Consider the following 13536-nt stretch of genomic DNA (forward strand, 5'->3'; position numbering starts at 1 on the left):
TATGGGATTGTACGGAGGTGAAAATATGTCGAAACATATTGATGAAGGCAATGAAAAAGATTGTCTCACATCATGCAATGAGGTGGGAATAAGCCTTGCTTGGAGATAGAGGCAACTTAAATGAGGAGTTTTATAGAGTATGGGTAGTCTTAAGGGTTATATTATGCATATCTATTTGTTTATTTAAAAATAAAGCCCTTTTTGGTCACAATAGCAATAGGATAGGAGTCCTTGAGCTATTCTATTTGAAGTCATTTCCGAGGCCTATGCTATCTTGCTGAAGAAGGCCAACTCTTGTCAATGTAAGCGGTTTGGAGGGATACATTCGTTGAGGCATCTTCAAAAGTTCAAGGTTTCTAAGGAAAAAGAACAAGAACAACTCTTTACCATGGATGAAGGAATTGCATCTTTTTAGAGATGTTGCAATCATTACATAATATACTACTCCTTTTGCATTAAGTTATAAATGAATGTAAATATGAAATAACAAAATACTCTTGCATTAAATTACAAAAGAACATGTAAATAACTTATAAATTACAAAAGAATATTATTTACTCGTAAGTTATTTATAGATTACCTCTTTGGTATCAATTTATATATCGATATATATAATACAGAGACCGAGAGCTCTGATAACAGGACTCAGGAGGATCGTGACGCAGGGTGCAGGAAAAACGAGGTATATATACCCCAGGGATCCATAACAGGAAAAGGATTGGATTGTGACGGAGGATGCAGGATACAGAAGGGATTTTTAGCAGAGGAAGGATTCTGAAGAATGCCTTTATCGTTCGTTAATAACATGGGGAGGAAGAAAACAGGCTCCCCACACGAAGAGGCGCCTGACAGCAGCATCAGCAACCAGAATGGTAGTAGTACATCATCCCACCTCGCCTCCCTTATCGATTCGATCACCACCTCGCCTGGCGATGGCCTGGATCTTGCCTTGATCAAGTCCATCAAGCAGATTGTCCGCACTTCTGATGCCCTCGTCTGCACCGCCTTCGACGCTTTGCTTCATAGGCTCAAACAAAACCACGCTCAGGTACATCAGAATTTTTGACATTCTCGCATGTAATCTGCGCTGGGAACTGGGTTTGATGTCTATGCAAATATAAATGCAAGAAGGGGGCTTTTAGTTGAATGTCCATCATCATTTTCTGCATAACCATGAAATTAGGTTTCGGCAGTTGCTTAATTGCTTATATGGTCACATATGTTTATCAATCCTCAAATAAATAATACATGTTTGTGGACTTCTATGTATAAGAAAGCAATCTTGTCAAGCTACAAAGCAGATGTTTGTCAATGTTAAGACGAAAATGTGAGAACCTGAAAGCTAGCTGTAGGCTGGAATCTCGGTCAAACATGTGGTACCGTTTTCTAGTTGTCCAAACTTCTTTATAGGATTGTGCCAATCATTGTTCCTGCAATGGCTGGAAAAGGGTTAGGCCCATTAGAGCTATCTTATCCTCAAAGAAAGAGTGATATGCGTGTGTGACAAAGTAGGGGGCATTTAAGCTCTAAAAAGGTGGTCTTACCCCTCCTGTAGAAGATTGTGCTGATAGGGATAAGTTGCCACTGTCTGCACTCGGGTTTATTTTACCACCATTATTGTTTCCAGCCAGCCCTGTCTGCGCGATTGAAGGCATTTAGAAATCAACTACTCCTCTCTGTTCAGCTCAGCACTGAAGCATTTACCCATTTGCAAGGAGGGGCTAAGTGGGGTATTGAGACCCCATACAATGTTGTACCATCCTTGCTTGCCTGACACTCACTTTATTCAATTTCATTTTGCGATGCATAAGCAGATTGTCCATCAAGCATCTGCACCATTTTGGGCCATCATGCCATAAAACTTTTGAGTAGGTTTTCCTTGTCAAGAAACTGATACTCTCTATTTGCTGGATAAAGGGGTTCTTGAAATGTATTACTTGGCCCCTCTGGAATCCCACATGCATGTGCATTTTTGGTTGGTGTGTCAGAGTGCTTTGTTTTAAAGACATGCTTACTGTCAAATATGTTTCCCTTTAGAGCCATTTTTTGTTGTTCAAATTTTGATGACGGGCTGCCTTTTTTAACATTATATTTTTATACTTGAGCAGGTTCGTTATCTTACCTTGTTAGTTGCTGATGAGCTCTTTACAAGGTCGAAGCTCTTCCGGACCCTACTGGTGAAAGATTTTGAATTGTTCATGCTTCATACTGTTGGCTATCGCTCTGACTGTCCTCTTCCTCCTCCTGCAAATCGTGCCACTGTTTTGAGGGCCAAAAGCATGGAGATCTTGGAGAAATGGAATGATATGTTTGGGCCACATTACAAGCCTCTTAGGTTGGGTTATGAATACTTGAAAAACACATTACACCTGCAGTTCCCAAATCTAAGAGAGGCTGCTGCTCGAGCAGATCAGCAGAGGAAAGAAAGGGAAGAGCGGTCAAAGGTCTTAGCTCAAAAGAAGTATGAGAAATTGAAAGGTGATTACCCAGCCTTATCTGCTGAGATTCAGTCCACGTTGAATCAACTGGATGAATGCTTTGAAATTTTGTCAAGCATGCAAGCACAGAATGCTTCAGCAAGGGTGGATGCGTCTACTTCCAATTATGAAGAGCACACTACTAACAGCCTTCGTCGAGCCTTGGAGGAAGCAAGTTGTCAACCAGCAATCCTTGGTGAGACCCAAGATAACAAGCCTGTGTTTGATACTATTCGTGAATTGTGTAGACTTATTGTCAGCAAGTATATTCCTTTAACTCAGGGATGGATGCCCATTTTAATGAGGGTAGACCCACAAGATGTAGAGGTTCACAATTCCCTGCTCAGGTGTGTTATTGACACTCGTAATCAGTTGGTTTCAGCCAAAACAAGATGTTGTGAAATGGGTGTAGACCCTGGCAATGTAGGTGAGGATATGAATGAAGATGATGACTTGATATGGGAGGATGGAGGGGTTGTGAATACTGATGTTCAAGAAATTCCCAAGTCTATGTGCTCGATGCCAAAGTTACAGACGCTGACTTCTGAAGTAGGAACTAGGTCCATACTATCTGATGCAGCTGCAAATTCCGATGGCTCGAAAAGGGCTTCTGGGCAAGAGATTGATCCAGTCAGGAAAAAGCTTCTAGAAGACGCTCCAGTTGTACCATGGGGTTCATATCTTGATAGGTGGGGAGCAGAGGATGTGGTTCCAGTGAATCAAAGGGGTTTGCTACTCGAGAGCCATTGGGGCAAAGTTGACTTCGATGCTCTGCTTCCAGCCGAGAAGGTGGCAGAAATGACTATGCGGGCCTCTTATTATACATCAGCCCAGTCAGAGATACCACCATGCTCTGCACCATTGAAGAATGGAGGACTGTGCCAGAGGCGGGACTTGAAGGTGTGCCCTTTACATGGTCCTGTTGTACCACGACATGAGCATGGCAATCCCATCCTTTCACCTAGAACTTGCAGTTCTGCATCAGCAGCAGGAAGCAGTAAATCTGTTGAGTTGGATAGCAAGTCAATCGTGTCAGAAAGGGTTTTTGTTAAAATGGTTGCTCAGAAAGCTGTGGCAAACATCAGAAAGAAGGATGAGGAAGAGCTGAACAAGAAAATTGAGAAACGGCTTCAGGCTAAAAGAGATAGGGAGCATAATGCTGTGGTTCTGCGAAATGCCGCACTTGCACAGACCTCTCAAGGTCTTGGAGAAGCTATTGGGGAAGACCTGGAAAGGTTAGATGATCCCAAACAAAAAAGCAAGAAGGCTAAGGCTTCTTTGAAAGCGATGCTGCAACCCAAATGTACTGCAAAAGACAGACTTGGGGGAAGATTACTCAGTGGTCGAGCTAATGATGCAACTATCAGGGTGCTTACACGGGAGCAGGAGGCTGCATATAAAGAGGCATTTGCAAATCAATGGTGAACTGACCTGTCAAAGCATGCTACTTGATAAACTCTGCAGATATGGACACAGATCTGGCAACTGGCCATGCTGTATTGTAATCAGATAACTCTCAGAACTTGACATTTGGGAGGCAAGGTCGATCATAGACCTATCTTGTGGCACAGTTAAAGGGAATATCATGCTGTGTAGTAGTGCTCATTCTAGGTTCAGTGGGATATGCACCCATCAGAATGCTTTATTATGCACCCACCACATGTTGGATGTGTTTCAGGACAACAGTGTACGTGGAGTGTTTGAAGGCATACCAACTTACAGTACCTGGAACAGACCGATGCTTTATTTTATGTCAAAGAGCATTTTGTAAAAAAGTATGTTTCAGCACTAGTCCACACATATCAAAGCAAATTTTCATGGCCATGATGTCTGAGCAAAGTTTATTGAACTTGGTCCCAAAACTGTTTATTGTGATTATGATCTTGTGTCCGTCAATTAAAAGTACTTGCTTGCAGTTCTTCAACAATACTAGTTAATAAACCTTAGCCAACTTGATTGAACACCAGGTGAAATCCCTGGTCATCCGTATCACAATTAACATCTAATACATTTTTGGAGCTGCCAAAATAGTTTTTAAGGATCACAACAAATTGTTGACAATTTATAACACAATGTATTTTTACACCTTGATTACAATGCCAAGTTCTTGAAAATGCCTCAACAAAAACTTTTTGCTTGGAGGTGTAAACATAGCAATGGAGGTAATTCAAGTAAGCGTTTTACATGTGCAACTATATGTCATTTTATTGCCACTAATTTTCTCCTTTTTTTGAGAAAGAAGTAAAACTAATACTCCTTTTTTGAGAAAGGAAATGTGTAAAATTGGAAAGCAAATCCTAAATAAAGATGTGCAGGTTTTGCCGATTGTTGCGATGTGAAAATCATGAACATGCTTCTAATTCAATTCGACATCTCTCTTGTTAATAACATTTGTGATATTTGTATCCCTAATGGCTGCTCATGTTGGTTTGGGCTATCCTGAATCAGTGAAATGGTAAAATAGTCATGTATATTTACATGAGAACTACAACAACTCGCTTTTTATCCTTTTGCTAGGGCAACAAGGTTAGACAAGGAGCATCGTGATGATGTAGTACAATTGCTGGGAATGGGTTATGCCACTGAAGCCTCACATGTGCCTAGAGGCAGGCAAGCAATAGGCAAACTCACATTTCCAGCATTAATTCTTATTGATTTGTAGTGGCAAGGCAAGATGGGAAGCATTATAGAAACTGATGTACAAAGTAAGCAAGATATTCCCTTCAAGGGTATGGATGTGCACATGGGAGACCCAACCATGATGCACGATTTTGTAGTTGGACTTGCTTAAGTTTGCATGGGAGTGTACGTTAATGTTGTAGATGTGGTTGTGCACCTGCCATGTCTTATAGGCTTATGTTTCAAAAGACGATCTTGAAGACATAAAAGAAGAAGTTGACATGTTTTTAGAGATATCAAAATATGTTAGAAAATCTACATATGGAAACTTTTTCCTTTTGATCACCTTTACAGAGCTATTGGAGATGTCTGAAGGAATTGCTTTGCATGAAGACAACTTGGACAATGGCGATGGTTCGTACAAGATTGATAACATTCTGACTTGGCTTTAATGATGTGAAGTAATTTACAATCTCTTTTCGAGAAATGGATGGCCCAAAGTATATGATAGGAAGTCCCACAAGAATTCCCCCTCCTTTATTTGGGTGAAAATAAATGCATTAATTAAGGTATGATTAAAACTTCATTTTGCAATGAAATTGTCTTTAAATACCCTCTCTAAAAAAATCAAGGATGTTGTCTCACAATCATTTTGCATGGGAGTGAGTTGACATTGACAAATGCACAAACATGCATTTGACACCAATTTATAGATGCCTTTCAAAATTTTAACATCAAAGGTATCTACTATATCATATATTTGAGCATTGTGAATAGATTAGCAGCCATATGACATCATAATTTGAAAGATTTACAGCTGCTTCAAGATTTCAAGTTGAGATAAATTCTCAACTATTGAGAAAATCAACAAATAGACAAGGTACATATTTTGCCTTGACTTGCGATAAATTTAGATTGAAAATTTCAAGGGCTTTCGATGCTTTGATGATGAATGGATGAGTCGTACCCTTAGAAGTTTGTGAATCACACAAATGGCTTGAGAGTCCTCTCATAGTTTGGACGTCTAGTTGCAAAACCACATTAAGATACAACCCACCATTGGTATCCCTCTTGAAGGATTCCTTGGATATATAAGCAACTACCTAGTCCCTAGCAAAAGCCCCAAGTACTTCAATATATCATCTACACTTATGATCACACCCTTATTAGGAGAATATGTCCAACATAACTAGGAATCCCTTCTAGCCAAAGACAAAGAGAATTTTTTGGATGCTACTCTGGGTACCAAGACAACACTTATTTCTTTTTTAGTCTTCTAAGAAAGAAGGGTTATTCTCTTTTTCACTAGTAGGACTCTATTCCGGTGCTCTCATGGATTCACCAATGGTTAATCTCCATTTTGCAAGGCGGTTGTGTAGAGGAAATCTTTATTGGCCCACGAGGCTCCTATGAGATAATGCTCAAATTGACAAGTGCCCATGATGATCTTCTGGCCAGAGTTCCATTGTTCTTTAACAAACGCCTTGTGCACATAATGGCTTGAAGACTGTTGGTGGACTTGCAACAGTTGCTATAGCAGGAATGTCCAGTGTGGGTTGAATTTGAATATTGATACTAGCATTTGATTAAGGATGCCATGGGAGTGCTTGGCACGGTATTGGTTCACCCTAGCTTGCGGGCTGCCAATTGCAATTGCATGTGCAAGTTGTGGGACACTACATGCAAAAGGTCCAACGGGCTGTGCTTAAATTGCTTTGGAATGCCTTCATAGCATTATCGTTTAAAGTGGGGAACCTTTTGCAAAGCATTGTTTTTCTTGTGGTTAATTTGGTCATTTCATGGTTGAATGTTCGGAAAGGACCACTGTTGTGGATGGGGGTTTGGCTTCACTAGTTCATGGTGCTCCTATGGATGATAGTCCTCGAGCAAACGAGGCCTTGGTGCATCCTTTTTTGGATAAAGGAAAACAACCTATGTAGCCTTTAGATTCCCCCAACTAGGATTGGGTCAATGTCTATGCTAGAAGAGGCAAAAAGTTTGGTTTGTGCTTGGTAGCAACTATGTCTAGCATTTCACATGACCCCTTATGTGCATTGTGATGATAAGGCATCATCTATATCTATAGCTAATGCCATAGTCTTGATGGGCCTTGGCAAATCTTATGTCCTAGAGGCCTTTGCAGCTTGTTCATGGGGCTTTCTTACATGGCTTGCTTTTGATCCCCGTGGTAAAGTGATTACCCCATGGGATTGTTGATATTCAAGGGCCACTCCAAAACAATGAAATGATCCATCCACTTTCCAAGTGGAGTGTAGGGACTTAAACTCATTTGTACTCATTTGTAATGTTGATTGACTTTTTGGACAAGGGCACTCTTGATATTTTGGTTGTGAAAGTGTTGTCGAGGCAAAATCACTCTCTACACTGAAACTTTTCATCATGACATGAGGTTAACCACTTGTAATCTGCATGGTATTTGTTCATGCAGTAAACAACATGATATGTGTCGTGTTTTGCATGATAATGAAGGGGAATCTGTTGAGCATAAAAATCACAATGAAGTCGACAAAATCGTGGAATGTCATGGCTTTCATTTGTTCTATACAAGAGGCTCAACTCGGCACTATTCACGTGTTTCTATGGTTGTGCATGGCAAGTTTTAGCCAATCCTTGGTAAGAATGATGCCCATGGCTATTGTTTTGGAGGTTGAAATTTTATTTGAAGGTGAGATACTATGGTTGGTAGGTCTCTATGCACCAAATGACTCTGAATTGCAAAGCTTGAATAAGAATTTACAAGGTGTCTCATGCCAATTAAATAAATTTTTCCAAGGCTTACATGCCTCTCTTCCTTGAGAGAATATGGTGCATCTTCAGCATGCACATGGTTCGATGGTTATTACTGATCCGTAGCCCATTGTGCATATATGTAGAGAATGGTCACTTAACCTTCTTGATACTTTGTCTCCTACTTAGTAGACCACCTAGGCCTACTCAACTTTCTATGGCGTGTTCAAGGATTAGGTATTGCCAAATATGCATGACAATTTGGATAGAGATATCTTAGAGGGAGAGATCATAGATGTTTTATTGCATCTATCCAAGGAAAAAAGTCTAGGATGCTATGGCTTAACTAATGAGTTTTTTGAAGTCTATGTTGCTAATATCGCTAAATCCTGACAGCCATGTGCCAACAAATTTTGAAGATTGGAATTATGCCTCTCATGGAAGGTGGGAGTCATAAAGCCGATTCTGAAAGTGTCATCACCCTCAATGCTGTAACATTAGCAGCCAATTTCTTTGATGGGGTCTATGTACAAAATTTTCTCTAGAGTCATGGTTAATCATCTCCACAAGCACCTCCCTACCCTTGTGCACACTAATCAGTATGGATTCATGAAGGGCCGAAATATCTTGCACAAGCACCTCCCTACCCTTGTGCACACTAATTAGTATGGATTCATGAAGGGTTGGAATATCTTGCACAATGTATTAAATGTTCAATTGGCCATTCAGTATCTCAAGCTCTTTAAGCAAAAAATTGTGTTAGTTTAATTGGATCTTGAAAGCGTCTTTGATTATTTGGATTGGTATTTTGTGGTTGGGCTCATACATATTATGGGTTTTGATGTATGCATGTCCTTTTTAATACATGGTCAATGTGGATGCCTTCTCTCACGAATCATGCTGAATGGTGGGGTCACCCATCCACTCTCACTTGTGCTCTCCTTGAGATAGGGTTGTCCTTTGAGCTCCTGGTTCTTTGCCTCGGCAACTCATCTGGTCCTTTCCATACTTTCTTCTTTGGTGGCCACATGATAACAGATGGTCTCTCTCTTCCCTTTGGCAAACATTTTGTGGGTGTAGATAACACATTGATGATCCTCAAAGCATAGTGAGAGAACCTCCACAAGGTATTCGATGTATGGAAACTTTTTGGCTAAGGCTCTAATATTTGTATTAATGTAGTAAAATCCTCCCTCATTAGCTATATCGAAGTAGATTTGTAGTCTTTGCAAGGTGAGTTGATGTTTAGCCCAATAAATTGTTGCAATCGATCTCTTTGAAATTGGAGATGAAGTTTATGTACTAGAAATTGCAAGCTTGTGGCCTTTTCATGTTCGCTTTAAAGTGGCATAGTCCATTATGCTCCCTACGCTTACGTCTTTTTTGCTGCCTTTGCCTTGAATTGACTCTATCTTGATGGTTCTTACTAGATATATTTACTTTATGCTATGAAAAAAGAACACTTTGCATGCAAGTGTCTCGTGGATCTCTTGGAGCCATGCTTGCGTAAGTATAGATGGTGGGCATTAGGATCAAAATGTTTCAAAAATGATACATTTGTTAATCTTTGGATTAAGGAAAGGGCCAATGAGAGTTTGTTATGTATACAAGAATATGCTATTCTTGTCTCCTCTGCTTTGGAGATGAGAGTTCATTTTGTGGATTTTTTCTCCTTTTTAGTTGAAATCACTTCAAAGCTTATAAAGCTAATAAAAGATGATAAAATATGTGACAAAAATGAGATGTAGTTAATATTATCGATTTTTGAACTTTCGAGACCCATTTGAATATTCTTTTTGGTCCCCAATATATTTTTATTAGCCTCAACGTCCATTCGTTTTGAGTTCAACATTTTCTCTCTTAGTTTCTTCTTTCTACATTAGCTGCACTCCCTTTTTTATATGGCTTCCATAAGGTGTCATTCTCATTCGATAAACTCTTGCACTGTCTTTGACAAAAGTGTAAATGAAAAGTGGGAGTCTAAATGTTCAGTATTATAAATGATTGGGTTACCATCTTACCATCTTGCCATCTTGCAAGGGCTCTCACAAGGTGAATAAAATAAAATAAGAGGATATCAAATATTACTAGAAGGGACGTATTATTGGTTTCAAAATCATAGCCTAGGGGTGATTTACTCGGGTGAGACATGTTTACATGGTGAAGGAGATGTATTTGTCTCCAAATGAACGTTTTCTCAACAAAGCCAATGTTAGTTTGGTTTTGTGCTAAATATTATATGTGAATATTTTTTTTATTAAAGCATCAAGTAAGTAACGAATTATTGGTGTTAGATATCTTTATATCGACAAGTTCTGAATGGTAGCATGTGGAGAGTCTCAGTGGTACATTCTATACAATTTTTAAAGAATTTGCAAACATTATCTATTCGGATCAAACTGTAGGTTTTTTTTAAAGCAAAGATAGGATTTTTGTATATTATGCACAATATGTGGTTCCGTAAAGAGGTGTACATGGACATATTGAGGATTCACCATTGCCAAGCCTTGTATCCTTGAATTGGGAGACCCCTAATGAAGTAATAATAAATAGCTTCAAACTTAGGATAGCCAAAGACATTCAAAAGGCCATGACTCCTGTAAGGATCTCGAGAAAAATATGCTTTTTGTGATTTGCACCCTTACACATCTTTGTAGCTTGTTTCAAAATAGCAAATTTACAGAGGATGAAGGTCTTATGGCTAAGTAGAAGGTTTTCAGAGAATGATTTGGACAACATTATATGACTATCTTGGAAACTTAGGGGATGTGACCACGAGTGATTTTACATAGTGCAATGCATGTTCTGAGTCTTTGGCTATATTTTATAGTATCTCTTGATAGTCTCTTATTATGGATTTTGATTATAGGAGGTACAAACTTAGATATGGTGCTTGGGTTCCTTTAAATTATGATGTTGATTGTATTCCATTAAAACTGGTTGTGTGAGTAATTGGATTTAAAAAAAAGGAGGTTAATGTAGCTTCTAATTGGAGTCTATTGGATGTAAGAGACACCTTGGAGTTTTTAGAGAATATAACTCTTGGGTATACGTTCAAGATCAATGGCACTACAATTGGAAGAAGAGCTGAATGCTCTTTCTTTTGTATAAGGTGTTTGCCTTCTAGAATTTTGTGTTTTGAACTATGAATATATAAATAAATTTGAATTTGTTATTGTTCACATATATTATTACCAAATGTATTCTTCAGTAGACACTCAGAAGCATTGTAGAGAATTTGTGTGAGTAAGATCCAAGAATTTCATAATATTGAGATTACAAAATTGAAGTACAAATGTACAAATATAATATAATTGTAGTGTAGATATATAGAGGGATAAATACAAGGCTAGATATACAAAGGGATAAATACAAGGCTAGTCCTTGGCTTTCTGACCTTTAATTTTCCATTTCTTTGAACTTTTCTTCTTTGCACATGTTCATCTTCATTGCTTTCATTCATCTCATCACTAGTTTCCTTACTAGAGGATATTTTTTGAAAGGTGAGAAGGATCGAAGCTTGCACGTGAGCTATGGCGGGAGAGCAAGAGCAAGAAAGAGAGAGACAAGAAATGGGAACTCCAACAGTCATAATGTGTGACCGGGCCTTCCTTTATTTACTAGTCACTAAAATGAATGTAAAGAATAAAGTGACGTGACGGGCGCCCGCCACCTGCAGTGTGCAGTGGCGGGTACTGTCAATGTAGTAATACACGGGGCGGCATGGCGGAGGCGCCTTTACCCCAACAACCTCCCACTTAAAGGCGAATCTGCCCCATTGAGAGAGAAAAGAAAAGAAAAAGACAGTACAGCTGTACATAGGTACAAGGGATGAGGAAAGGCAACATCTCATCCAACGCCCATCAATCTCCTGAGGAAGGCAAAGTGCTCAGTAGTGAGGCTTTTCGTGAGCAGATCTACAGGATTCTCGTAAGTGGAGATCTTGACAAAGGTCAACAGACTTGTCCTCCACGACACCACGTATGAAGTGATACCTGATCTCAATGTGTTTCGTCTTCGCATGGAAAACCGGATTCTTAGCCAACTGAATGATACTCATAGAATCCGAATGCACTGTAGGTATAGCATCAATCCCAAGGTCAGCAAACTAGACGGCCTAGCCATATATCCTCCTTGCAAGCCTCAGTGGCTGCAACATACTCAGCCTTAGTGGTGACAAAGCCGTACACTTCTGAAACCTAGACATCCAAGAGACAGCACCTCCAGCATAGGTGAATACATAGCCAGAAGTGGACTTCCTACTATCTGCATGTCCTGCATAATGGGAGTCAGTGTACCCCACGACCCCTGTATCCTGGCTGCCATAGCAAATACACATATCTGTTGTGCCCTTCAGGTACCTCATGATACCCTTCACAGCATCCCAATGTTTCCTGCCAGGTGTAGCCATATAGCGTGCCACAACACCAACTGCAAAGGTAATATCTGGACGAGTGGCTATCATGGCATACATCAAACTGCCCACGGCTGAAGCATAAGGGATCTGGGCCATCTCGCCCCTCTACTCATCTGTCTGCGGACAATCGGCCTGTGATACCTTCACATAAGAAGGCAATGGACAGCCAATAGGCTTTACGTCCTGCATGCAGAAGCGCTCAAGGACTTTATGAATATACTCCCTCTGTGACAAGTAGAGGAGTCCCTGATGCCTGTCGCGTCTAATGCGCATACCAAGTATGTGAGAGGCTTGTCCCAAATCCTTCATCTCAAAGCTCTTCTTCAGCTGAGATTTAAGAGTATCTAGCTCATCATGAGCTTTCCCTACTATCAGCATATCATCCACATAGAGTACCAAAATAAGCAATGAACCATCACGGGCTTTCTTCATGTAAAGACACGGATCCATAGCACTTCTGCTGTAGCCCTGTGACTGCATAAAGGCATCAAACTTATGATACCATTCCCTAGATGCCTGCTTCAAGCCATAAAGACTTTTCTTCAGCTTGCACACTAGGTGCTCCCTGCCACGTTCAGCAAAGCCCTTAGGCTGCTCCATATAGATCTCATCATGCAAGTCCCCATGTAAGAAAGCCATGTTGACATCCATCTAATATAGATCTAAGTCAAGCTGAGCAACCAAAGCCAAGACCAAGCGCAATGTGGTCATCTTACAGGAGAAAAGACCTCATTAAAGTCTACACCATGCTCCTGCTTAAAACCCTTTGCTACCAATCTAGCCTTGTATGCTGGCTTGGGGTGTCCAGGGGTACTTTCAGCTTGTACACCCACTTGCATGGCAAAGCCTTCTTGCCCTTAGGCAAGGCAACCAAATCCCAAGTCTCATTTTTATGCAAGGAGTCAATCTCAGACTGCATAGCCCTCTCGCAGGAGTGACTGTCACCCCTGCGCATAGCCTCATCATAAGTGAAAGGCTCTCTTGCATCTATAACCAAAACATAATGCATAGAGGGCTGAAATCTATCATGTGGACGTCTATCTCTAGCAGACCGTCTCACTGCAGGCTCTGCTGCCTGCCCAGTTGCCTGTCCAACACCCTGACCATGAGCATCTGCTGCAGCTGTAGGCTGTCCAACTGACTGTGCAGGAGCTCTAGGCTCCTCCTGAAAGATCACTCTGCAGATCTCAACCACCTTCTCAGGCTGCCTGTGCATCTTGACTTCATGGAAGACTACATCATGGCTGCATACTATTTTCCGCGCGTGAGGATCCC

At 40.4% G+C, this 13536-nt stretch overlaps 1 protein-coding gene across 1 annotated transcript; it reads left to right on the plus strand.

Moving 5' to 3' along the window:
• The first annotated feature begins 615 nt into the window (after nt 1–615).
• LOC148025055 (ENTH/VHS protein) lies at nt 616–4371 on the plus strand. The gene is made up of 2 exons (XM_087694751.1): nt 616–1048; nt 2109–4371. Exons 1-2 carry the CDS (start codon nt 782–784, stop codon nt 3900–3902), a joined length of 2061 nt encoding a protein of 686 aa, XP_087550877.1. The 5' UTR covers nt 616–781; the 3' UTR covers nt 3903–4371.
• Nucleotides 4372–13536: the final 9165 nt, after the last annotated feature.

This window comes from Lygodium microphyllum, chromosome 15, assembly GCF_053477565.2.
Source record: "Lygodium microphyllum isolate KBCC chromosome 15, Lygodium_microphyllum_v1.1.10, whole genome shotgun sequence".
Taxonomy (NCBI): Eukaryota; Viridiplantae; Streptophyta; class Polypodiopsida; order Schizaeales; family Lygodiaceae; genus Lygodium; species Lygodium microphyllum.

Excerpts from the sequence above, each read along its gene's own strand:
- LOC148025055 (XM_087694751.1), top strand. The coding sequence starts at position 782 with ATGCCTTTATCGTTCGTTAATAACATGGGGAGGAAGAAAACAGGCTCC. Across the intron at positions 1,049-2,108 it reads TCAAACAAAACCACGCTCAG|GTTCGTTATCTTACCTTGTT; the intron begins GTACATCAGAAT and ends ATACTTGAGCAG.